This window comes from Chlorocebus sabaeus, chromosome 16, assembly GCF_047675955.1.
Source record: "Chlorocebus sabaeus isolate Y175 chromosome 16, mChlSab1.0.hap1, whole genome shotgun sequence".
Taxonomy (NCBI): Eukaryota; Metazoa; Chordata; class Mammalia; order Primates; family Cercopithecidae; genus Chlorocebus; species Chlorocebus sabaeus.
The window spans coordinates 28230983-28255282 of NC_132919.1; the positions used below are offsets into that span (position 1 = coordinate 28230983).

Consider the following 24300-nt stretch of genomic DNA (forward strand, 5'->3'; position numbering starts at 1 on the left):
TGTTGTTTCTTGAGTTCCCTTTCCATGTTACATAAATTTCCCTGGATAATCTCATCCAGTTCTGTTACTATATATACTAGGCTTAAGACTTCTTCAGAGGCCAGGCATAGAGGCTCATGCCTGTAATCCCATCACTGTGGGAGGCCGAGGTGGGCGGATCATTTGAGGTCAGGGGTTTGAGACCAGCCTGGCCAACATAGTGAAAGCCTGTCTCTACTAAAATACAAAAATTAGCCGGGTATGGTGGCGGGCGTCTGTAATCTCAGCTACTCGAGAGGCTGAGGCAGGAGAATCACTTGAACCCAGGAGGTGGAGGTTGCAGTGAGCCGAGATCATGCCACTGCACTGCAGCCTGGGTGACAGAGCGAGAATTCTTCTAAAAAAAAAAATAAAAGAAAAGAAAGAAAATTATATGCACTGTATTTCAATATATAAATGCTTTGTTATAACTTCACTATAAGACATAATAGTCAGACATTTCTACCTACTTATAATGTACCTTTAGATATAAGAAAAGTAAAATTATATATGGTTGACCATTTTATTTGTATTTGACATTTTGGAATAGGGCAAAATGAATATATATACATAGAATTCCCAGAAATGCAGACTGATACAAATGTGTTGTATTAGAATTCAGATACAATTTATGTTACTCCCTATTACACAATTTCTGAAACCACGAACAACTCTAGGTAAAGTTCCAGAATTAAACAAGGTATATACTTCTCCCTCAAATTTTCATAGAAGTTACATTTTTGGAAAATTATATTCTGCATTCATATGTAAAATAGAATTGGGTTCTAGGTTCAAAATTATTATAAGCAGGTTTTTCATCTACTCGAATGTCCTGCAGGAGGGGGAAAGTCTTTATTGTGCAGAAATTACAGGAGTTCTGCCTCTGCTCCTATTGCTCATCATTGTGGCAATAAAAACTCACCCAAAAATTTCCACCATGCTGCCTGGGAGGAAGGGAGGACAGCACCACCCCTATGGAGATTCACAGATTTTGATGCTTTTGTTTTCAGAAAGATTTCCCTATATGAAATTAGGTGGGGGGAAAAAAAAAACCCTCACTTGTCCCATAGAAACTAGAGTTTGGGTCCTGAGATTTACATAATTTATATCCAATAGATTTTTTTTCCAATTGATTATTTGACTACTTTTGTTACATTGACAACAATACATTGTCTGAAGTCTGTTGTCACTTTTAAAAATAAAATATGCTTCCCATCTTCCTGATCACTGATCTCCAAGCATGATTTGGGCCTTACTGACAACCTTTTCTCCTTCTACCTGTTCTCATATTTTCCAAAAAACGTAATTCTTCAGTCAGCTCATCCTTTACTCTTGTTTCAAAAAATCATTGAAATAACTTCATTTATTTTCGAATGAGGGTACAGAAGGAGTGAGTTAAGAGAACTCAATGTGGGATCCTGATAAAATTACAGAAATTCCAGAGCATTCCAATTGACAGTGATTGTTTCTTCTCTCACCTCCTATACTACAGTATTTATTTTCTCTACTATTCATTTGGTCAATAGTCATTGAGCCCTCACTTAGTTCCAGATACTGTAATGAGTTAGAGAATGCGAAGAGGACTGACAAGACGTGTTTCCTGCCCTTAAGTTGCTCAAACTCCAGTCAGAGACAGACATGTATACTTAATAGCAATTGTTACTGCTAGAAACCAGTCTGGTTTGCATAATCATCTGGAGCTTGGGGGAAGGTCTGGGATGGAAATGTCAGCTTCTAATGCATAAGCTCATATGAAAATGTATATAGTCCTCCTATGGCCATAATAACTGATATCTCATAATTAGCACTTACCAAATTCAAGAGTGATTGAAAAATCTTTTCTATGCCCTTGTGCCAACCCATGATAGGCAGGAAGAATTACTATTAGAAGTAGGAGAGGAAGCCAGTGTATAGTTCTTTCATCATGAGCTTTCACACAATTTATGTATTTTTATTTTAGTATGGTCAATAATAATTACATAAGTTGTTGTATCAAATGAAGGTTTAAAAATCTGTATTTGAACTGTCACATTCTTCATTATTGATCACTCTAATTAATGAAACTCTTCTCTTGTTTTTTTGTGATATCATTCTCTTGATTTCTTCTATTTTTGATCACCTTTTAGTGTTTTTGTTTCTTGACTCTTCTTTTGCTTGCACCTTAACTTTTGTTTTCCAAAGTTTCCTTTTAGGCTTTCTTATCACTGTACACACTATACACATTCTCTGGGTTTTCTTATTCAAGTCCGTGGCTGCAGCTGATGACTCCCAATCTATATGCACATTGCAAACTTTCCCTGAGCCCCAGGTCCTATTTGAAAAAAAGCTACTATGAGTGGTAAATGAAAAAGCAAGTTGCACATCAAAATGATCATATTTATAAACAGAAAGACAAAAGGTACACGTGCGCATATATATGCATTTATATACATACAGAAATGCATAGAAAGGTTGCTGGAAGGATGATAAACTGCTGACAGTGGTTACATCTGGGGCAGAGAGGAGTGAGAGTGCTGATGGGAGGTAGCCAAAAAGGAAGATATTCATGTTTTGTTGCTTATATTTTTGTATTACTTGAATTAGAACATTTTTGTGCGTTATTTAATTTAAGAAACATTAAAGACAAAATAAAGTTTTTAAAAAGAAAGCTTGCAGAAGTGTTTTGTTTTAGGACCTGCTAGTGTAAACCAACACAGATGTTTTTATAGCTTTTTATACTATTGATGTGCATGTTTATTTCTGCTTTATATCAATCTAGATATTAAAAATATAGACTCTTTTTTTTTAATATTTGGTTTGCTTGTTAAGCCAGGAAAAGTAATAATTTTGTAGTATTTGGTATGTTACCCAGCTATATGTAGTTCACTTTATTGTAGTTATGGATAGACATTAGCTAATACATAATTTTATGTTCTTTTAAAGCACTATAGTATAAATATCAAATATATATTACAACCAAACTAACTAGCAAATGATCTTCATTCCATAAATAGGATCACACTGTGAACAATTGGATATTACTGACTCAACAGAACCAAGATTGAACAAAATGGAATTTACAGAAGTAAGAAGTTACATTATTTAATATTTGAATTGAATTATTTTGCCAGTTTCAATTTTCTGTTGGTGGCTGTCACACATCATTAAATTAGTATTAAATGAACACACAAAACTTATTTTATACATTCTAAAATATGTACTTTAAAATATTTCAACTCCTCTGAAATGAGGTTACATTTTACAATTTCTTTCAATCAGTATCACGCATGATGCGAGAGTATAAAATACTACCACTGACGTCTTCTGGTAAGATCAAGAAAAACCAGCATCTTATATTCAGTGAAATCTGGTTATTCAAACAATAATGAGATCTAAAACTTACAAAAACTTTCCTATGGGCCAGGCATCATACATGAACTTGGTGAACCCTCTCAGTAACCCTTTCCTCCGCTTTTACAGATGAAGACACCAAGATGTAGAAAGGTTAAATAACTTGCACACTGTTTCACAATTAGTAAAACCGGGGAAATTTGTATTCAGTCAGTTTGGTTTCAAAGTCTACATAATATTGCATATGAAAAAGTATGATTCTATTGTAATGGAATAAGTGAAATAAGCAATTTAATGGTACCAGAGTCCTAAGTCTTCCACAGCTTACTTGTATATTTTTTCATGTTTCTCCATTTCCTCTTGTTTTTCTCTGATGAGTTCCAGAGTCAAGGTAACTTTCTGTTTCTCTTTTCATATACCTTTGCACGACTGAAGGTGAAGATTATGCACTATATACAGTTTCAAAGTTCTATATGAGGTATCTCTGGAATTCTTTTTAAAATGACTATTGTATAGATAAGAATTTGGCAAATTCTACCTGAGTTATGTTCTAACTGTGTTTTCTTAGATTCTGTGTTTGTCTATTTGTCATCCATTACTCACAAGGCCAAACTAATGGCCAGAGTTGTTTATATCTCCCCTGTGATCCGGAACCCATACTATGAACCACCTCCTTACTAATTCTCACACACTGAGCTAATATTTCTCCTGCTCTAAGTCAACCCAGGACCAGGCACCAGACAACCAGAGATAGCCCTTGTGCCTCAGAGTCTGCCAGAATTATTCAAACCAGCCAATCCTCAACTGTTTAGCCTGTTGTGGCTTGCATTTCTGGAAACTCCAGTAAGGATTCTGGCTTAGGCTGTCCCTTTGCTCCTTTCTGTTCTGCCTCTTGACCCAAACCTGGTGCTTCCCCTGTGGTCCTGCATGGTATGGCATGCTTCCTTCACTTGGAAGTCTTAAGTGATAAAAATCTTCTTTCAGTGGCATTAGCCTCTCCATGTCATCGTTCATTTACCTCCATGAATTAAAATTCCACAGATACAAATGAGACAAGCTACTGGAAGAAAAATACACAGAGGAACAAATGATGGTATTAAAATGGTTCATGAAAAGTCAAAGCTTTATCTCTTTAATACAGAAATAAACATAACTTACATTTCTTTGCAAAGGACTGCCTATTTGCAAGGGATGTGCCTATTTGTCTTATATTAGTTTCCCTAAAAGTCGGCAAGTTAGAACATTTTCCTATTTTTCTCATTATAAAAGTAGGCCGGATGCGGTGGCTTATGCCAATGACTAGGGAGGCTGAGGCAAGAGGATTGCTTATGACCCAGAGTTTGGGACCAACCTGGGCAACACAGTGAGACCTTCATGTCTAAAAACAATTATAAAATATATTAATCTTATGATATGTGAATTATATCTCCATAAAAGGTAATATAGGTTCATTATAGAAATTTAAAGACATAAAAGTGTAAAGAAGTAAAAAATTTTAAATCCACAATTTACCACCAATAAAAGCCATTGTTAACACTACATTTTTTTGTATAATAATAATAGCTAACACTTTTTACCCCTTTTTATGTGCCATATAGTGTACTGAGGTTATTACATGCACTTTCTTGTGTAATCGTCACAACTGAGTTATTATTATCTTCACTTTGCAAATGAGACCTAAAAAGATTGAACACTTTCCTTGAGATCACACAGCATGTAAGTGACAGAGCTGGACCAGACCCAGGTCAGCCTGACTTCAGAGCTCATCGTGGTCTTGACCCTTGTGCTTTACAGTGTCTGTTATATTCATAGTGAGACATGTAAGGTTTAAGTTTTAATTTTGTGGGTTTTCCATGTAGATTTTTGGTTATGCCTAATATATTGTATATCCTACTTTTTTCACTTAATATCATCTCTTGATCATTTCTCTATGTCAATAAATATTCTTTAAAACATGTTTAAAAATTTTTTTATTTTGAAATAATTATAGATTTACAATAGTTGCAAAGATAGTACAGAGAGGTCCCATATACCCTTCATCCAGTTTCCCCAAAGGTTATATTTTCCATGACTTTAGTATAATATCAAAACCAGGAAATTAACGTTGATATAATGTGTGTGTATAGTGTTATGTTACTTTAGCACATGTAGATTTCTGTTATCATCACCAAAATTAAGATACAAAACTATTTCAGTACCACAAAGGTCTACTGGGGTCTACTGGTAATGACATTTTGGCAGTTCAGGGGAAATGTAGAAACCTTACCTTCCTTTAAGTCATTTTGCACTTTGCCATTTATAACATCATTGTCTTAAATATCTCTCATATATACATCACATCAGGCACTGTTACACTTTGCTTCAACTGTTAAACATCATTTAGAAAACTCAAGATGAGAAGAAAACTCTGTTGTATTTCCTGTGTTTTTTGCTTTTTTCATTGTTCTTCCTTCCCGATGTTTCAAGATTCCTTCTTTTATGCATTCTATTTAGAGAATTTCCTCTAGCCATTCTTTTAGAGCAGATCTACAGATGAGACAAATTCTAGTAGTTTTACATTGTCTGAGAATGTCTTTATTTTTCCTTTATTCCTGAATGATAGTTTCACTGGATATAGAATTCTTGATTGAAAGTTCTTTTATTTTAGCCCTTGAAAATGTTCTATCATTTCCTTCTGATCTCCATAGATGAAAAATCTACTTCATTCAAATTAATTTTCCTCAATAGGTAAAGTATTATTTTTCTCTTGTGGTTTGTATTTAGTGTTCTGAACTCTGAAGATGAATGTTAGATCTTTTATTGTAATCCCACATGTTGCTGAGACTCTGAGATTCTGTTATTTCTTTTTCCTCTTTTTTTTTTTGTCTGTTTTTTCCTCTGTTGTTCAGACTGGGTAAATTCTACTGTTCTGTCTTCAAGTCCATTGATTCCTTTCTCTGTCTTCACGCTGATGCTAAGCCCATACCTTGAGCTTTTTATTTCAGTAGTTTTTATTGTTGTTGTTGTTGTTCTTTTTGAGACAGGGTCTTGCTCTGTTACCCAGGCTGGAGTGCAGTGGCATGATCACGGCTCACTGCAGCTTCAACTTCCCAGGCCCAAGCCATCCTCCCACTTTAGCCTCCCAAGTAGCTGGGACCACAGTCATGCACCACCATATCAGGCTAAATGTTATTTCTGTAGAAACAGGATCTCCCTATGTTGCCCAGGCTAGTCTCAAACTCCTGAGCTCAAGAGATCCTATCACTTCAGCCTCCCAAAGTGCTGGGATTACAGGCGTGAGACACTGTGCCCAGCCTTGTTGTTGTTTTTTTAAGAAATGTGGTTTTGGGGAGGGGAGAAAAAGAAAAACAAAACAAAAAAAAGAGATGTGATTCTCCCACCTCAGCCTCTTCAGTTGTATTTTTCAAAATTTTCATTTTTTCTTAATGTCTTTTATTTCTTTGCTGAGACTTTTAAGTTTTTAATTTATTTTAAGCATGTTCATAATTGCTTGTTGAATTATTTTTATAGTGGCTGCTTTAAAATCCTTCTCAGATAATTCCAACAGCTGCGTCATCTCAGTGTTGGCATCTGCTGATTAAATTTTCTCATTCAAGTTGAGATTTTCCTAATTCTTCATACAATATGTGATCTTTTATTTTGTCTTGGACATTTTGGTTATAATGCTATTGATGCAGGACTTTTTGCTCCTTAGTTCAGCTAAAATCTAGGTTCTTGTCTCACAACTAGGGAAATGAGGCACTCAGACACATTGAAGGGTGAAGATGGATTTATTAGGCGAAAAGAAAGCTCTCCACAAAGAAAAAGAGGGTCCATCCAACAGGTTATCACCTCACAGACTGAATACCAGGTCACCACACGGGAGCCGAAGAGGCCTGGCTTCTCCCCTTGCATAAGGCGTGAATTCTTGGTGGCTCTGCCCCATTCTCCCGATGCACATGTGGGCCCCCAATCTGTTGCAGGCATGCCCAGGCAAGACCCTGTGCAAGGTTTCCTTAGCTCATCCTGCATCTATCACTATGAGACTTGGGATCTTACTTCCATCTTCTTTTAAAAAGCTTCCTCTGATACCATGCTGGTGGAAGAAGGGGAGGGCCACCTCTCTACTGCCAGGTGGGCATAAAGATCCAAGTTCCCCATTCAATCTCCATTGCAATTTCAGAGGCAGGGGCAAGGTGCCTTGTTATTGCTCAGTGGAGGCGAAAGTTTTTGATTTCTCCAAACGTTAGATAACAATTTAGTTTTAGTTTAGTGTTGTGGAACCTCAGCCTGAGTTTCGTCTGGTCTGTTGGGCCTGGTTCAGGAGCTTAGTCCGAAACAACTGCCTTCTATAATTTTTATTCAATAACCCTCACCGGATACTAACTCTGTGGGCACTTTTTTTTTTTTTTTTTTTTTGAGATGGAGTCTTGCTCTGTCACCCAGGCTGGAGTGCAGTGGTACGATCTTGGCTCACTGCAACCTCCACCTCCCAGGTTCAAGTGATTCTCTTGCCTCAGCCTCCTGAGTAGCTGGGATTAGAGGAGTGTGCCACCACTCCTGGCTAATTTTTTTTTTTTGTATTTTTAGTAGAGACAAGGTTTCACCATGTTGGTCAGGGTGGTATTGAACTCCTGACCTCATGATCTGCCCTCCTCGGCCTCCCAAAGTGCTGGGATTACAGGCGTGAGCCACTGCGCTCGGCCTTTGTGGGCACCTTGATTTGGACTTTCCAACCTCCAGAGCTGTAAGAAAATAAATCTCTGTTGTTTAAGTCACCCAGTCTATGCTATTTTGTTATTGCAGCCTGAGCTAAGACACAGTTTCAGTGTTAGATTCCCAGAAATGGCACAAATATGTCAAAGAATAAATATTTGAGGTTTTAGTATTTGTTTGTCAAATTGTGTTCTTGGTTATACTGATTTATTCTCCTCAGCAATGCGTGATGGCTCTCAAGGCACCGTATTATCAACAACAGTAGGTATTATTGAGTATGAGAAATCTCTGTGGTGAGGCCAAGTCAGGATTGCATGAGTCCAGGAGTTCAAGGCGGCAGTGAGGTATAATCAAGCCACTACACTCCAGCCTGGATGACAAAGCAAGACCTTGTCTCAAAAAAATAAAAGTAATTTGGTGGCATTTTGTTTTTTAACTTATCTTTGTAATTTGTGGTGAGATTAAAAATTATGTAATTTAAAAATTTCTTCTTATGTAAATTATGCATTCAGATCCTTTGGCCATCTAACCTGATGTTTATTTTTTCTTATGGAGTTGTAAATGTTCATTATATATTAAAGGCATTATTATTTATGATCACAAATTGCATGTATTTGTAAACTACAAATATAATCCTAAGCCTTCCACTGACTGAACAGACCCCCTCTTAGCCAAGGGAACCCCAGGAAAACCTTAAAAACTGAATTCCCTGCCATGACAGGAAGGGAGGTCAGGCATGCCTCTTTCTATCTCCTCCCCTTTGGAGTTTAGGCACTGTGACTGATCATCGTTAATGTTAAAATACCAATACTAAAACTGACAAAACAGACTCTTTTTGGCAATAAGATACTAAGTTATAAGCAAGACCTAAGGCCATGCCAGCTAAAGGTTAAGTCAAGCCTGTAGGCCATCAGTCTTGCCACATAGCAGACTTAATCTTAACTTAAAACATTCCTTTCTGCTGACTCCAAGTTTTAGACAGAGCCTTACTCCTTTAAACAATTGCAAATTAAATAATCTCTGAATCCACCTATAACCTGTAACCCCCTGCTTCAAGGTATCCCATCTTTTGGGGCCTAACCAATATATACCTTCCGTGTATTGACTTAGGTCTTTGCGTGTAAATTCTGCCTCCCTAAAGTATATAAAACCAAACTGTAATCCGACTGCCTTAGGACCACTTACTCAAGGCTTCTTGGGTTTGTGTTTTCCTCAGGCTGTGGTCACTTATATTATCTCAGAATAAACTTCTTTAAATTATTGTATAGAGTTTGGTTTTTCTGTTAACATATTTTTCAACTTTTCTCAATTGTTTTAAAATTTTGGTGGTTTCTAATTTATAGAAAATTTTTAAAATTTTATGCAAACAAATTTATAGATTTTTTTTGGAGTTTTTTAATTGCTCGTATGCTTAGAAAGTTCTCTTCTTCCCAAATCAGTTAAATATTCACCTAGTTTTTTCTAGCTGTTTTTACTTTTTAAAATTAACTCGAAAATTGTTTTGATAAATAATAGAAGGTGAGAATCTAACTTAATTTTTTTTCCCTAAAATGGCTAGCAAAGCATATCACTATGTTTATTAAATAAACTTTCTCTTTATAAGTAGCTAATTTTCCAAATAAAAGTTTTTCTGCATTACTATGTTCCTTCTTTCCAGTGGAAAATAAAAGTAGAACATTTTACAAAATTTGAATTACTGAGATTTTATCTTTATTTTTTTGAGACAGAGTCTCGCTCTGTCACCCAGGCTGGAGTGCATTGGCACAATTTCGGCTCACTGCAGCCTCAACCTCCTGGGCTCAGGTGATTCTCCCACATCAGCCTCTGGAGTAGGGGGGAATATAGGCGCATGCCTCTTTGCCTGGCTAATTTTGTTATTTTTGTGGACATTAATCTCCCTATGTTGCCCAGGCTGGTCTCAAACTCCTGGATTCAAGTGATCCTTCTGCCTCTGCCTCCCAAAGTGCTGGGATTATAGGTGTGAGCCACTGCGCCCAACTGAATGAGAGATTTTTTAGCGCCCATGTAAATTCGATTTTTACAGAAAGAAGAGTATAGCATGAATTTTTTCAAGAATGTGTATATTTTAATACACTACCTATTGTCCTGTTGATAAAAGATAAATCAAAACCAGAAGGATGGAAAACAGTCTTTTTTGTTGTTGTTTTTGCTTTTAGCAAACTCGGCTGCAAATAGCATACACAATATTAGATAAAATTTTTTTCAGTCATCCCAAGATTTATTAGGGGAAGAAATGGGTAGACAAGCAGTGGATAAATTAGAAGTGGTAAGAAAACCCTAGTTCCATGTGGTTTCTTCTTACTTTGTCTGCTGTTGATGAAGCTGTCAACCCTCCATTATCTTTTCGTATTTATTGGGAAAGGCAATTTAATCTGCCAGACTGAAATGAAAAGATAAATCATAGTATGACTTCTTATTCTTGTTCAATTGGGAATAAATTTATTCCAGAGTCTTATTTTACTCATAAACTGCCCAAGTAACATCATTGGAATAAATTTTTTAAAATTATGCAAACTGCTATTAAGAGACTATTGTAAAAATGAACCCCTCGTTCTTCCCAATTTATAGAGACAGAGGTCTTCTCTGACCATGTCAGGTTAAAATGTAACTTTTCCTATCCTTCTGCGTGGTTGGAGACTTCTAAACAGAAAGTCCAAACAATCATATTTCCATAATTCCAAGATGAATGGTTTGCCTGCTGCATCTCTGAAATCAAGGTGCATCATTTAGCCCAGAGTGGTGACTCACACCTGTAATCCCACCGTTTTGAAAGGCCAAGGCAGGAGGATCGCTTGAGCCTAGGAGTTCAAGACCAGCCTGGGCAACATAGTGGGACCCTGTCTGTACAAAAAATTAAAAACTTAGCCAGGCATGGTGGCTCACACCTGTAGTCCCAGCTACTCAGGAGGCTGAGGCCTAGGAGGATCGCTTGAGCCTGGGAAGTCAGGCTGCAGTGAACCATGGTTGCACCACTGCACTCTGGGCAACAGAGTGAGACCCTGTCTCAAAACAAAAAAACCCAAAAACCTGTGTCATTTGATAAAATAGTATGTTTTCCTCTCTTCCCTAATCCCCAAAATCTATTAAGTCAACAGCCCATCTAATGATTGATGGGTTTTGCTAATCAAAAAACTAAAAGCTGTACTGTATGCATTTTATAAGCTAAACATCTAATACAAAAGGACGAAAAAAGATGAAAATAAGAAAATTGTTAAAGGAATAGCAGACACATGAAATAAACAAGTAAACAAACAAAACAGCAGATTTCAAGGTTAAAAATCATTTAATGAGATCAAGACTATTTTTTATATTTGTAAATGTGAAAATTTTATATTTTAAGGCCAGGTGCGGTGGTTCATGCCTGTAATCCTAGCAATTTGGGACGCCGAGGCAGGTAGACCTCTTGAGGTTAAGAGTTTGAGACCAGTCTGGCCAACATGGTGAACTCTGTCTCTACCAAAAATACAAAGATTAGCTGGGCATAGTGGCATGTGCCTGTAGTCCCAGCTACTCGGGAGGCTGAGGCAGGAGGATCGCTTGAACCCAGGAGGCAGAGGTTGCAGTGAGCCGAGATCATGCCACTGCACTCCAGCCTGGGTGACAGAGCAAGAATCCATCTCAAAAAAAAATTTTTTTTTAATTTTAAAATTTAAAATTAATGAAGTTAATAGGACTCTCTTAAGCTTTATGAGTTTATAGCATATTGTAATAGAATATATAAAAATATATTAGAAATAAAAGGTGAACAAAAAATGCACAATAATTGTGTAGATTTTTAAACTTTTTTTGGTAGCAGCTTTATTCAGATATAATTTACAAAGTGCATTTATTTCCTATGGCTGCTGTGGCAAATTACCACAAACTTGGTTGCTGAAAACATCAGACATTTATTTTCTCACAGCTCTGGAGACCAGAAGTCCAAGATCAGTATCAGGCCAAAATGAATGTGTTGACAGTGCTGCACTGCTCTCAGGAGGGTCTGTGGAAGAATTTGTTCCTTGGCTCTTCCAGCTTCTGCTGGCTGTTGGCATTCCTTTACTTGTGGTTGCATCACCAGCCTCTGTCTTTGTGGTCACATTGCCTTTTCTTCTCCTGTCTGAGAAATCACCCTCTTAAAAGGATGTATGTGATTGCATTTTAGGGTCTACCTAGATAATTTAGGATAATCTCCCCATCTCAAAATCCTTAATCACATCTTTTCCCGTATAAGGTAGCATTTGCAGATCCAGGAATTAGGACCTTACATCTTTGAGAGCCATTATCCAACCTACTATACCTACCTTATACCCATTTAAAGTGTACAGTTGAATGTTAGTATATTTGCAGAGGAGTACAGCCATTAAAACAATCAATTTTAGAACATTTTCACCCCCAAAAGAAACTCTATACCCATTAGCAGTCACTCCCCATTTCCTTCCAAACCTCCAGCCCTAGGCAGCCACAAATCTACTTTCCAAGTCTCCATAGCCTTGTCTATTCTGGACATTTCATATATATGGAATATATAATATGTGGTCTTTTGTTTTTGGCTTCTTGTACTTGTCATAATGTTTTCAACTTTACTCCATGTTGTAGCATGTATCAGTACTTCTTTTTATTGCCAAATAATATTCCTTTTTATGAACATACCACCTTTTATTTATCCACTCATCAGTTGGTGGACATTTGGGTTGTTTTCACTTTTTGGCTACTGTAAATGATACTACTGTGAACATTTGTGCCTAAGTTTTTACATGAATATGTGTTTTCTGTTCTCTTGGGAGTGGAATTGCTGGGTCATGTGATAAACTTTATGTTTAACCTTTTGAGGAACTGCCAGACTGTTTTCTACAGCGGTTGCACATTTTACATTCCCACCAGCAGTTTACAAGGGTTGCAATTGTTTCACATCTTTGCCAACACTTACTCTCTGTTTAGGTTTGTTTTGATTTTTATTATAGCCATCTTTGTGGGCATGAAGTGGTAGCACACTGTGCTTTTGAAATGCATTTCCCTGACAGCTAAAAATGATGCTGAGCACCTTTTTGTGTTCTTATTGGTCATTTCTTTTCTCTCTCTCTTTTTTTTTTTTTTTTTTTTGGTGACAGAGTCTCACTCTGTTGCCCAGGATGGAGTGCAGTTGTGCAATCGGCTCACGGCAACCTCTGCCTCGCAGGTTCAAGCAATTCTCCTGCCTCAGCTTTCTGAGTAGCTGGGATTATAGGCACCTGCCACCACGCCCGGCTAAGTTTTGTGTTTTTAGTAGAGACAGGGTTTTACCATGCTGGCCAGGCTGGTCTCGAATTCCCAACTATTGGTCATTTCTGTATCTGCTTTGGAAAAAAAATGTTTATTCAGATCCCATTTTAAAATTGGGTTGTCTTTTTATTATTGGATCATAAGTGTTCTTTATATATTCAATCCTTTGTCAAATATATGATTTATAAATATTTTCTCCCATTCTTGGGTTCCTTTTTAACTTTCTTGATGGTGTTATCTGAAGCACAAAAGTTTTAAATTTTTATGAAGCCCAATTTGTCTATTTTTTTCTTTTGTTGATTTTGTTTTTGATGTCATATCAAAAAACCATTGCCTAATTCAAAGTCATATATTCCTATGTTTTCTTCTGAGAGTTGTATAGTTTTACCTTTTATGTTTATGTCTATTTAAGTCTTTGATCCACTTTGAGTTAATTTTTGTCTATGGTGTGAGGTAGTAAAACTTTTAACAAGTCTTTGATAAATTGAAGAGGTAAGAAACAAATAAGAATATAAATAACCTATTAATATCAATAACTCATTATATAAGTATATATTGAACTTTAATCCTTACAGTGACCCTCTTCCAGTTTTCTTAAAATTTTGGTCAAAATCCATCAAAAATAGGCCACCAAGAATGCCTTATAAGTTCCAAAAGGTAGAAATATGACATGTTATATTATTTTATTATGATGTAATACAGTTGGAAAACAATAAACTTAAAAATTAAGTCCAACCATTTGAAAATATTTTTAAAAACTCTCCTTAATAACTTTTGAATCAAAATCTTATATCTAATTTTATGGAATGCTACTAAGTGTGTACTCAGTTGAGAAATTATAGTCTTAAAACTTTTAAATGAGATATGATGAGGAATTTTTGAAACACAGATAAATACAAAAAAATAGAATAATGGCCAGGCACAGTGGCTCATACCTATAATACCAGCACTTTGGGAGGCCTAGGTGGGAGGATCTCTTGAACCCCAGGAGTTTGAGACCAGCCTGGGACACATAGGAAGACCTGTCTCTACAAAAAATTTAAAAATTAGCCTGGCACAATGGCATGCACCTTTAGTCCCAGCTACTCAGGAGGTTGAGGCAGGAGTATTGCTTATGCCCGGGAGGTTGCAGCTATAGTGAGCTGTGATCACCCCACTGCACTCCAGCCTGGGTGACAGAGTGAGAACTTGTCTCAAAAAAAGAAAAAAAAAATAACTTGCCAAAAAACCAACCAAACAAAAAACACACAAAAAAAAGAATAATGATATGCATATTACCATCACTCAGAATTAAATCTTGTTACCTTGGCATATTTTTCTAAGGAAAATTATTCAATTTTGTAAAAATGATACAGGACCATTAAAAATAATCCAAACAACACATAGAAGTACAAAGACAAGAATTTTTAAATCATCGTAAATTTCTTAGGTAAACATCAAAACAGGTTTATATACTATGCCACTACAGATACATGGGTACATAGCAAGTAGATAACGAAAAGTAGTTACAAGCATTTGATTACTTAGAAAATAAAAATATAATTGTACTTGACTCCAACAGAGGAAAAAGACACTAAAGTGAAAATAAGGGAATTGCTGAAATTAAACATACCTTCACAAAATTTATTCTAAAGACATTCTAAGAAATAACTATACATACTTGTGTATCTTTATCTTTATAGAGATATATATCACAAGAGTGCAGTCATTTTTTAAAACCACATATTTTAATTTTGGAAATAACAATTGATATCCTACTATAAAAGATGAGAGTATTTAATATTTTCTCGTATCTTTCTATCTTTTTGTCTATTTCCCAGTTTTAGTTATTTTATAATTTTTATTTTATCCAGATTTACACTGTTCACCTTCTTTTCTATAATTACAATTGCCATAGTTGATTCATTTAAATTCAATATTTAAATAGATCCAAGCCTCATTTCCTGTCCTTTTACAATGTGTTTTGCTATTCCCAAATTATTTATTTTGATTCATCTCTTACTTGGCTGAATTTATTGTAGTTTTTTAAAGAAGATCACATGGGTGCTATATTTTCTGAGTTCTTATATGTTGAGAATGTCTGCCTGCATAATGCCTTTATACCTAAACCATACCTTGAATGGTATACTGTAATTGGGTCACTTTTTTTTTTTCACCTAAAACAACATAAACATTGCTTAATTGCTTCCTGGTATTGAATGCTGTGGAGAAGTGTGATGTCAGTGTTGTTTTTTTTTCTTCATTCATTTTAATTAGTTCAAAAAATATTTTATTGATTGCCAGGCATTGTTCTATGTTCTGTTATTACAACACTGGAAAAAAATAAAACAGAAAACAGAAAAGTCAGTGTCTTCCTGTTGCTTACCTTGTAGATGACTTGGTTGTTAGCTGGGATACCTTGAAGTTCATCCTCAAAGTCAAAGAGTTTAAGTAGAATAGTCTTGGTATAGAGCATTTTGTTTTAAAAATGTATTGAATATGGTGTGATCTTTTTATTTTTATTTTTTATTTTTTATTTCAGGAACATTTTCTCATGTCTTTGAATACATCTTCTATTCTATTTTTGGACTGCCTACATTAGGGAAACCAATATCCTTATGTAGGATAAGATTTGTTCTTTGTAATTTTATTAATTTTCTTGTCTTTTCACCTGAATTCACTGTGATAATCTAAACCTTTCTCTCTGTCAATAATTTCATTTTTTGACGCTTGCGCTTTTAAATTTTGATGCTCAGTTTGGCTGCTTACACCTAAACTCTACCCTTTTATCTCATTCTGCTGTTTCATCAGCTTATCTTTGAGTTCTTGTCATATTGAATCTGTGTTCCTGTTAAGTTGTTCTATAGCTTAAAGCAATGGTGAGGAACTTCTTTTTTTTTTTTTTTTTTTTTTTTTTTTTGGTAGATATTTTTTGCTAGATTGAGTATATCTATTTGCTTTTATTCTCCCTGTGTTATTTGCACAGTTGCCACAATCCTATGTTACTTCTTTTCGTAGTCCTTGTGCTTGCATGGTCCTGCCCTAATTTCTATTTATTCTGATATGGTGTGGATGCTTTCTTGACTTTCTTCCTAGCCTGACTCCAGTTTGTTTAGAGGTTTGACATTTTCTTTTCTGGTGACTCTTCTGATTCCTGGTGTTAGAATAAGAGAGGAGAAGAGGAAATTGCCTCTGGAACAAATGCAGTCTTTGTAAGAATGCCTAGGCTTTGTACTCTCTTTTATTCCATCCATTTATTCATTTATTTATTTAATAAATATCTGTTTGCTCTTGGTTTATAATGAGTATTCTGATAAATACCAAGTTTAAGAGTTTCCCTCTATGCTTAATTTAATTGGGTGTTTTTAAAACAAAAATTGATTTTGAGTAATATCAAAAGGCTTATTTTATATATTGAGTAATCGTACGATTATATTGATTTACTCTATTAATATAATGAATTATATCAATAAATTCCCAAATATTGAACCATCCCTCTGTTGTTTTTTTTGTTTTTGTTTTTTTTTTTTGAGATAGAGTTTCACTCTTGTCACCCAGGCTGGAGTGCAGTGGTGCGATCTCAGCTCACTGCAACCTCCGCCTTCCTAGTTCAAGTGATTCTCCAGCCTCAGCATCCCGAGTAGCTGGGGTTACAAGCGCCTGCCACCACACCTGGCTAATTTTTGTATTTTTAGTAGGATGGGGTTTTGGCATGTTGGCCAGGCCGGTCTCGAACTCCTGACCTCAGGTGATCCACATGCCTCAGCCTCCCAAAGTGCTAGGATTACTGGCGTGAGCCACCGCACCCAGCCCACCCTCTGTTTCTAGAATAAGCCTCACTCATGCATATTTTGGAAGAATTCCTAAAATCAGTCTTTTAACTCTCAGTTGTAGCTTTTGTTCTTCATCTGTTGTTCAGCACCTCTATTTGGTTTACTAATTTATTTTTATCAATATTTTTAATTGACTAATTATAATACATTTGTACAATGCGATGTTTATATACATAAAATGTAGAATGATTAAATCAAGCTAATTAACATATTCATCATCTCACATCATTTTTCCATGTTGTCACAAATGACAGCATTTCCTTCTTTTTTAAGGCCAAATTATATTCCATCGTGTATATACACCACATTTAATCTACTCATTGTTAACGACTACTTAGGTGGTTCCATATATTGGCTATTGTGAATAATGCTGCAAAGAATATTAGAGTACAGATTTCTTTTTGGCATATTCTCTATTTAGTTAAAAATTGTGTTATAGTTGTTATTTCTAGGACTATTTTCCTTCTTTTGGCTTAGTTTAAGTTGGATTTTGCCTATGCACTATTCCTTTTTTTGTTTTTGTTTTTTGTTTTTTTTTTTGAGACAGAGCCTCACTCTGTTGCCCAGGCTGGAATGCAATGGTGCGATATCGGCTCACTGCAACCTCTGCCTCCCAGGTTTAAGCAATTCTCCTGCCTCAGCCTCCCGAGTAGCTGGGATTACAGGCATGCGCCACCATGCACAGCTACTTTTTGTATTTTTAGTGGAGGCGAGGTTTTGCCGTGTTGGCCAGGCTGGTCTCAAAGTCCTGACCTCAGGTGACCCACTCACCTCGGCCTCCCTAAGTGCTGGGATTACAGGCATGAGTCACTGCACCAGGCCCACCTATGCACTATTTTTGAAGTCTGTAGTATGTAGTCTTGTTTATAAATATACTCTGAGACCATATGAAGAGACACCCCAAGATCGTATGAATTCGTCTTTCATGTGATGGCAGTTGACTCTCATCCTCCACAGCAGGCTCAAGCCTGACCTTCCAATAATGTGACTCTGAACCAACGCAATTAAATTTTTTGTACCTCATTGTGGTCACTTTTTAATGTGTATACCAGCTATTGGGGTTGCAGAGGTAAGTGAGGAGACAAACAGGCAAATAATTACAAATTATTGTAATGAGATTTATACTAGAAGATATCAGCATGTCAGAGGAGGAAATTAACAGAGTAGATGAGCCAGGATGTCTCAGATAATACATATAGCTGGGTCTTAATATATATATAGCTGGACAGATGTAGGAAAGGCAGAAAGGCTTTGCAGGAAGGAAGTGAAACAACATGTAAAAAGACATAAAGGTCTGAAAGAGTATGGTTTGTCTACATGGTAGGAAATAATTTTTTTTTTAACTAGGATGTAAGGAATATGACCAGGGAAGGATGAGAAATAAGAGAGGAAAGTTAGGTTGGAACTCAATCACAAGGGTATTATATAGAATGCTAATGAGTTTATATAAGTATTATTAGGTATACATCACCCTTACCCCATTTTCTCCTTTGTGTGTGTCATTTTATATATATATAATATATAAATATAAATTTGTATATAAATATTTAATAAATATATATTTTCTATGTAAGAATATTATATAAATATATTTTTATATTTATGTAAAATATAAGTGTATATTTGTGTGTTGTTATATATTTGTTAAATATTTATAGATAAATATAATATATGTAACATATGTATATAAAACAACACACAATGGAGAAAATGGGGTGATATACATTATTTGTTATGTATATATAAACAAATATAATTTTGTTTTAATGGATGGCTTGAGCTATTAATATTAGTTTTCCTGGCATTTCCCATCTTCTTTTCTTGAAATGCAAAAAGCACACAGTCAGACACTTTTATTATAAAGAAGAGCTGTTACCTGAACAGAAACAAGAAAGTATTTCTTACATAGAAATATTTATTGAAAGTTTTTAATTATCTCATCAACAAATCATTGGGCCATCCCATTTGACGAGTAAGTAGTGTTTGGAGCACTTGCTTTCAAAGAGATTGCTTTAAAGCTATCTTATCAGTACTCATTTAACGAAACTGGAAGATAACATAATAATAAATGGTGGGCTTAAAGCGGAGATGTTACACACAGGTGCCGCCTAGTGGAAACACTATGTCATACAATTGCCCCTCAGATCATGTGTAAAGAGCAATGTAATTAGTACTCAGGAAGGAGTATGTTTGGAGAAAACTGAATCATTGAGTAATAATTAATATAGAGAAAAAGAGAAATGGAGAGAATGAATGTCACAGATGACTTCATATTCCTATCATTTTCCTAGCATATCTGTTTTCTGATGGATAAATGAACAGGTGATAATCTCTTTGTTGACTGTGACCTCTCTCACTTTTCATCTGTTTTATCATAGTAAATGAAGACCCAAAGTAACTACTTTAGAATGTTTACTTCTGGTCTCTTAGTTATTAAGTATATACCAAATATTTACTCAATACAGTAATGCATTGTTGTATGGGAGTGCGTCTGTAGGTATATGCAGGAATTTATTTCCCTGTATGAGAGTTGGAGACACATGTGTGCACAGACACACTGGATGGGACTAGGGTAGGACCAGAGAAGGAGAGGATCAAAATATTAGTAAACTAAGGACACATGCAGGCACGTACGTGCACACGCATACACACACACACACACACACACAAAATTACAAAGCAATAAACAGATAGCAATGAACAGATGCAAACATTATAAACTAGTATATTCATTGCTGCTGAGGGATGCATAGCAGAAGAAAAGTGAGACCTAAGCAGGGCAGGTTTCGTGTAGGAAACTCATCTGGTGGTCATGAGTTTTAATTTTCTTCCACCTTCCTCTTTGTTTCCTTACTTCAGAAAGAACCTTAAGAACAATGTTTTCAACATTGATATACTGACAGAAACAATTTAAAAGGTAGAATATATTGGGGTTTTTTTGTTGTTTTGTTTTATAAGTCAAGTGTTTAGAAATATGTTTTAGGACTATATCAGGTTTGTTTTAAATTATAAGAACAATTTGATCCCCAAAAGACAACTCATTCCAGGAGACAAAACTTAACAATTTGTATCACTTTTAACACTGTTGCTGAGTTCCCTATACAAGTTTGAAAAGACATAGAAGTGTTCGCCCTTAGATTTCAGTGGTCTTGCATTAGAAAAACAAACTATATTGTCTTGTGTTCAGGTCAAGAGTATGCAGATGTTGTTAGGTGGATCCTTTCTGAAATTCCCATCATTTAATCTGACAGAGGATCTACTGTTTCATTTCATTATCTAGTTGGTTAATTTGTTTACCTACAAAAGAAAACCACTGTAAAAGTATATTTGTTTTATTCAAATGTCATTAATGTAGTTATTAAAAATTTAATTAACTTTTTAGGTAGGAGAGTTCTCTTTTATTTCCTGGACTTTTTTAGTCGTACATGTTCCTCTGATTTTATTATTCTAACAAGGTCCATACAGAATTCTCTTGGTTTCAACTTCCCATCCTTGATGATAAGAATATTGCTTTCCTTCTAGTCTAGAGAGGACATCTTTCTTTTGTGTTTTAATTTTTTTGTAGAAATGGGGTCTTGCTATGTTGCCCAGGCTGGTCTCAAATTCCTGGCCTCAAGTGATCCTCCTACTTCAGTCTCCCAGAGTGCTAGGATTTCAGATGTGAACCACTGTGCCCAGCAGGAGGCATCTTTCACAAGAAAATTTCATCTTCTGCTTTTAAAAAACACAAGGAGGTCAGAATGATTTTCTTGCACCTTCTTTTTTTTTTTTTTTTGAGACAGAGTCTTGCTCTGTCGCCCAGGCTGGAGTGCAGTGGTACAATCTCGGCTCACTGCAAGCTCTGCCTCCCGGGTTCACGCCATTCTCCTGCCTCAGCCTCCCGAGTAGCTGGGACTACAGATGCCCGCCACCATGCTTGGCTAATTTTTGTATTTTTAGTAGAGACGGGGTTTCACCGTGTTAGCCAGGATGGTCTCGATCTCCTGACCTCGTGATTCACCCGCCTCAGCCTCCCAAAGTGCTCGGATTACAGGCGTGGTGGTCTTTTTTTTTTTTTAAAGCGCCTTTAGCTCAGAATAATTCTTATGGCAAAGTAGCGTATTTGGGGGTGGCATATTCTGAACTTCTTCTCATGTATACCATAGAATATGAACTCTCTATATACTTTATTATGTGTGGTTGTCCCAATGGAATGATGATAGAAAGATGCTGCAGACACAGCTAAAGGCTGTAATGTTTCTTTTCTGGCAAAAGATACAGATATAGACGGTTTGTTATATAAAGCAGGATACAACACAGCATGCGTCCAAACAGAAGTCTCTCAAAGCTCCCCACAGGGATTATACCATCAGCATGGATTGAGGTATAGAGTGTCAAGCCGTCCTGGCTTGCCTGGGACTGAGGAGTTTTCTGGAACAGGAAACTCTCTGTGTTAAAACCAGGTTTTTGGTTTCAGGCAAAGTGAGGCACTTGGTCACTCGATTTGAGGCGTTTACTTGGCTATACTTACATCCTATCCGGACCTTACTTCCCACCTGATTATTGTGGACACTCTAGTCCCACATCTATCTACTTACCAGGGGCAAGTGAAAACACCCAATACATTCCTGTTTATTATGAGACTGTATAAAGTGAAGGTCAGTTTCCCAGGTACATTCTTCAATAGGCCTGGGCCTCAAGCAGTCTGAGGTCCACTCCTGAATCATATAATGGGTTTAAGAATAATGATGTGCAAAACTACAAATACTAGAAAGTATGGGATTCAGACATTGACTTTTGATTCTGCTGCACCGAGGAACTGTTGTATCCCTTAGCCAGGAGGAATAAGGGCCATGCCTCTGCCTGGATTCTCTTTTTTGGGACTCATTCTGTTCTTGCTCAGTGGTGGTCCACTCTGAGATGGTCACTTCCTTATGGGATTGTTTAACATCAGTCATATAATCTAAGGCCTTCAAACTGATGTGGCTCCAAGTTTAAATTTTAAAGAGAAAGGCTTCGTCAACTGTACCCAAAGATTCTGTCTTTCCTTTAATATACTCTACTAAATCCAGGCTGTGCATTTTTCTTACAATGATATTTATCTGAATGACTTTCTATTCTGTCTCTAGTTCATCTGTATCTTGTATTTTTTGCTTGTTTTACTCATTTTGTTTTTTATGTGCTTTGAGATGTAGCATGGAAAGACAGAAAAAATAATCACAGCTTTTGGCAAGGTTGAGGCAGCAGTATGCTGTGACAATATATGAGAAAACCTTGGGGAGAAATGAGAGAATTCTAAGCCGGGAAAATAGGTGAACTACCCTCCAATTGGATGTGTCTCTTCCTAGGCAGTCTTCAACTGTTGAAACAGATCAAGGACCTGCCTGATCAGCAAATCCTTTTTGGCTGTATTAGTTTGCTAGTGCTGCTATACCAAAGTACCACAGATTGGGAGGTTTAAACAACCGAAATTTAATTCCTCACAATTGTGGAAGTTAGAAGGCTGAGAAAAGGTGTTGGCGGGGTTGGTTTCTTCTGAGGGCCTCTCTCACTGGCTTATAGATGGCTGAGTTTTCCCTTTGTCTTCATAGTCTGTACACTCTGTACATGTCTAAGTCCAAATTTCCTCTTCTTTAAGAACACTAGTCAGATTAGAGCCCACCCTATTGACCTCATTTTAATTTAATTACCTCTTTAAAGACCCTATCTCCAAATACAGTTACATTTTGAGGTACTGAGGGTTAGGCTGTCAACATATTAATTTTAGGGGGTAAAACTTAGCCCATAACATTCACCATCAGAGGCACATTTTAAATCTGTCATTTTTATTATTGCTAGATAATAAATGTGGCCTTTGTTCATTTGTTAAGCAGACTTTTGAAAAATCAGAAGAGTTAAAAGTATGTTACAGATTTGTTAAGTACAGATGCTCTTTGACTTATGATGGGATTACATCCTGGTAAATTCATTGTATGTTGAAAATATCTAAGTAAAAAATGCATTTAATTTATCTAACCTACTGAACATCACAGTTTAGCCTACACCATCTTAAATGTGCTCAGAACACTTATATTAGCCTACAGTCACAAAATCATCTAACACAAAGCTTATTTTATAATAAGGTGTTGAGTAGCTCATGTAATTTATTAAATATTATACTGAATGTGAAAAACAGAATTGTATGGGTACTCAAAGTACAGTTTCTACTGAATGCATATCACTTTTGTGTCATCATAAAGTGGAAAAATTGTTAAATTGAACCATCATAAATCAGGGACTGTCTGTATGTAATTAGCCCTAATCTTTTTTTTTTTTTCTAAAGTTTCCTCACTAAAACTGGAAAGTTAATTCTCTGCCCACAGGCTGTATGAACACACCATTTCTTCAGTGATAACAAATATAACCTGAGTACTTCAATATTCTGTACTTCTTGTTTGCACTCCTCATATACTACCAGCGCTTACAAATACTGTTTGGAAGTTAATACCTAAGATAGATAGTTTCCAAACATAGTTTTCTTCCTATTGCTCTTATATTACCCACTTCATCAACTCTTCAGTATGTCTACAATTAAATAAGTATGAATCCCATTGGCCCAGAGCTATAGACTCTTACAATAGCTATTAAATGTGATATTTACCACATTCTCAGCATTAAGTCAGACAGGAAAATCCCATAATTCATTACATTGGGACTTAGCACATAGAGATAACTTGACTAAGTACAGTTTGAATGTTTAACAGCTCACAGAGATATTAACTGAAGGATATTGGTAATTTATTCTTAAATTAAGCAATCATTGCTTGGAAAGGTATGAAAACATGGAGGCTCCCATCTATTTTCACCTTTTTCTGTTTTTGTAAGAGATATTGGCAAACTTCTGTAATTCTTATATTTGGAATTTGATTTGTAGTTGATATTGCCAACTGTTAGTCTTTATGCCAGCTAGCCTATACTTACAGAACAATCAGAATATGCAAACTCAGAAAACCCACAGAGTACAGCTCCAGAATATTGTTTTTCCTTTAGAACTTTCAGGGATGAAAAATCCAGAAATGTCTCTCAGAAAAAGATGTTTATTTTTTTGTTTGTTTGTTTGTTTTGAGACAGAGTCTCGCTCGCTCTGTTGCCTAGGCTGGAGTGCAATGGCGCAATCTCAGCTCATTGCAACCTCCGCCTCCAGGGTTCAAGCGATTCTCCTGCCTCA

The 24300-nt window shown here is 36.0% G+C and overlaps 1 protein-coding gene across 1 annotated transcript in view; it reads left to right on the plus strand.

Annotated features, from left to right (window-relative positions):
• The window catches only part of EFCAB5 (EF-hand calcium binding domain 5), a 169448-nt gene that overhangs the window by 55432 nt on the left and 89716 nt on the right, over nucleotides 1-24300 (plus strand). Inside the window, exon 6 of the mRNA XM_008010917.3 lies at nucleotides 3012-3082. Within this exon, the coding sequence (XP_008009108.3) occupies nucleotides 3012-3082 (71 nt within the window). The remainder of the gene's footprint in view (nucleotides 1-3011; nucleotides 3083-24300) is intronic.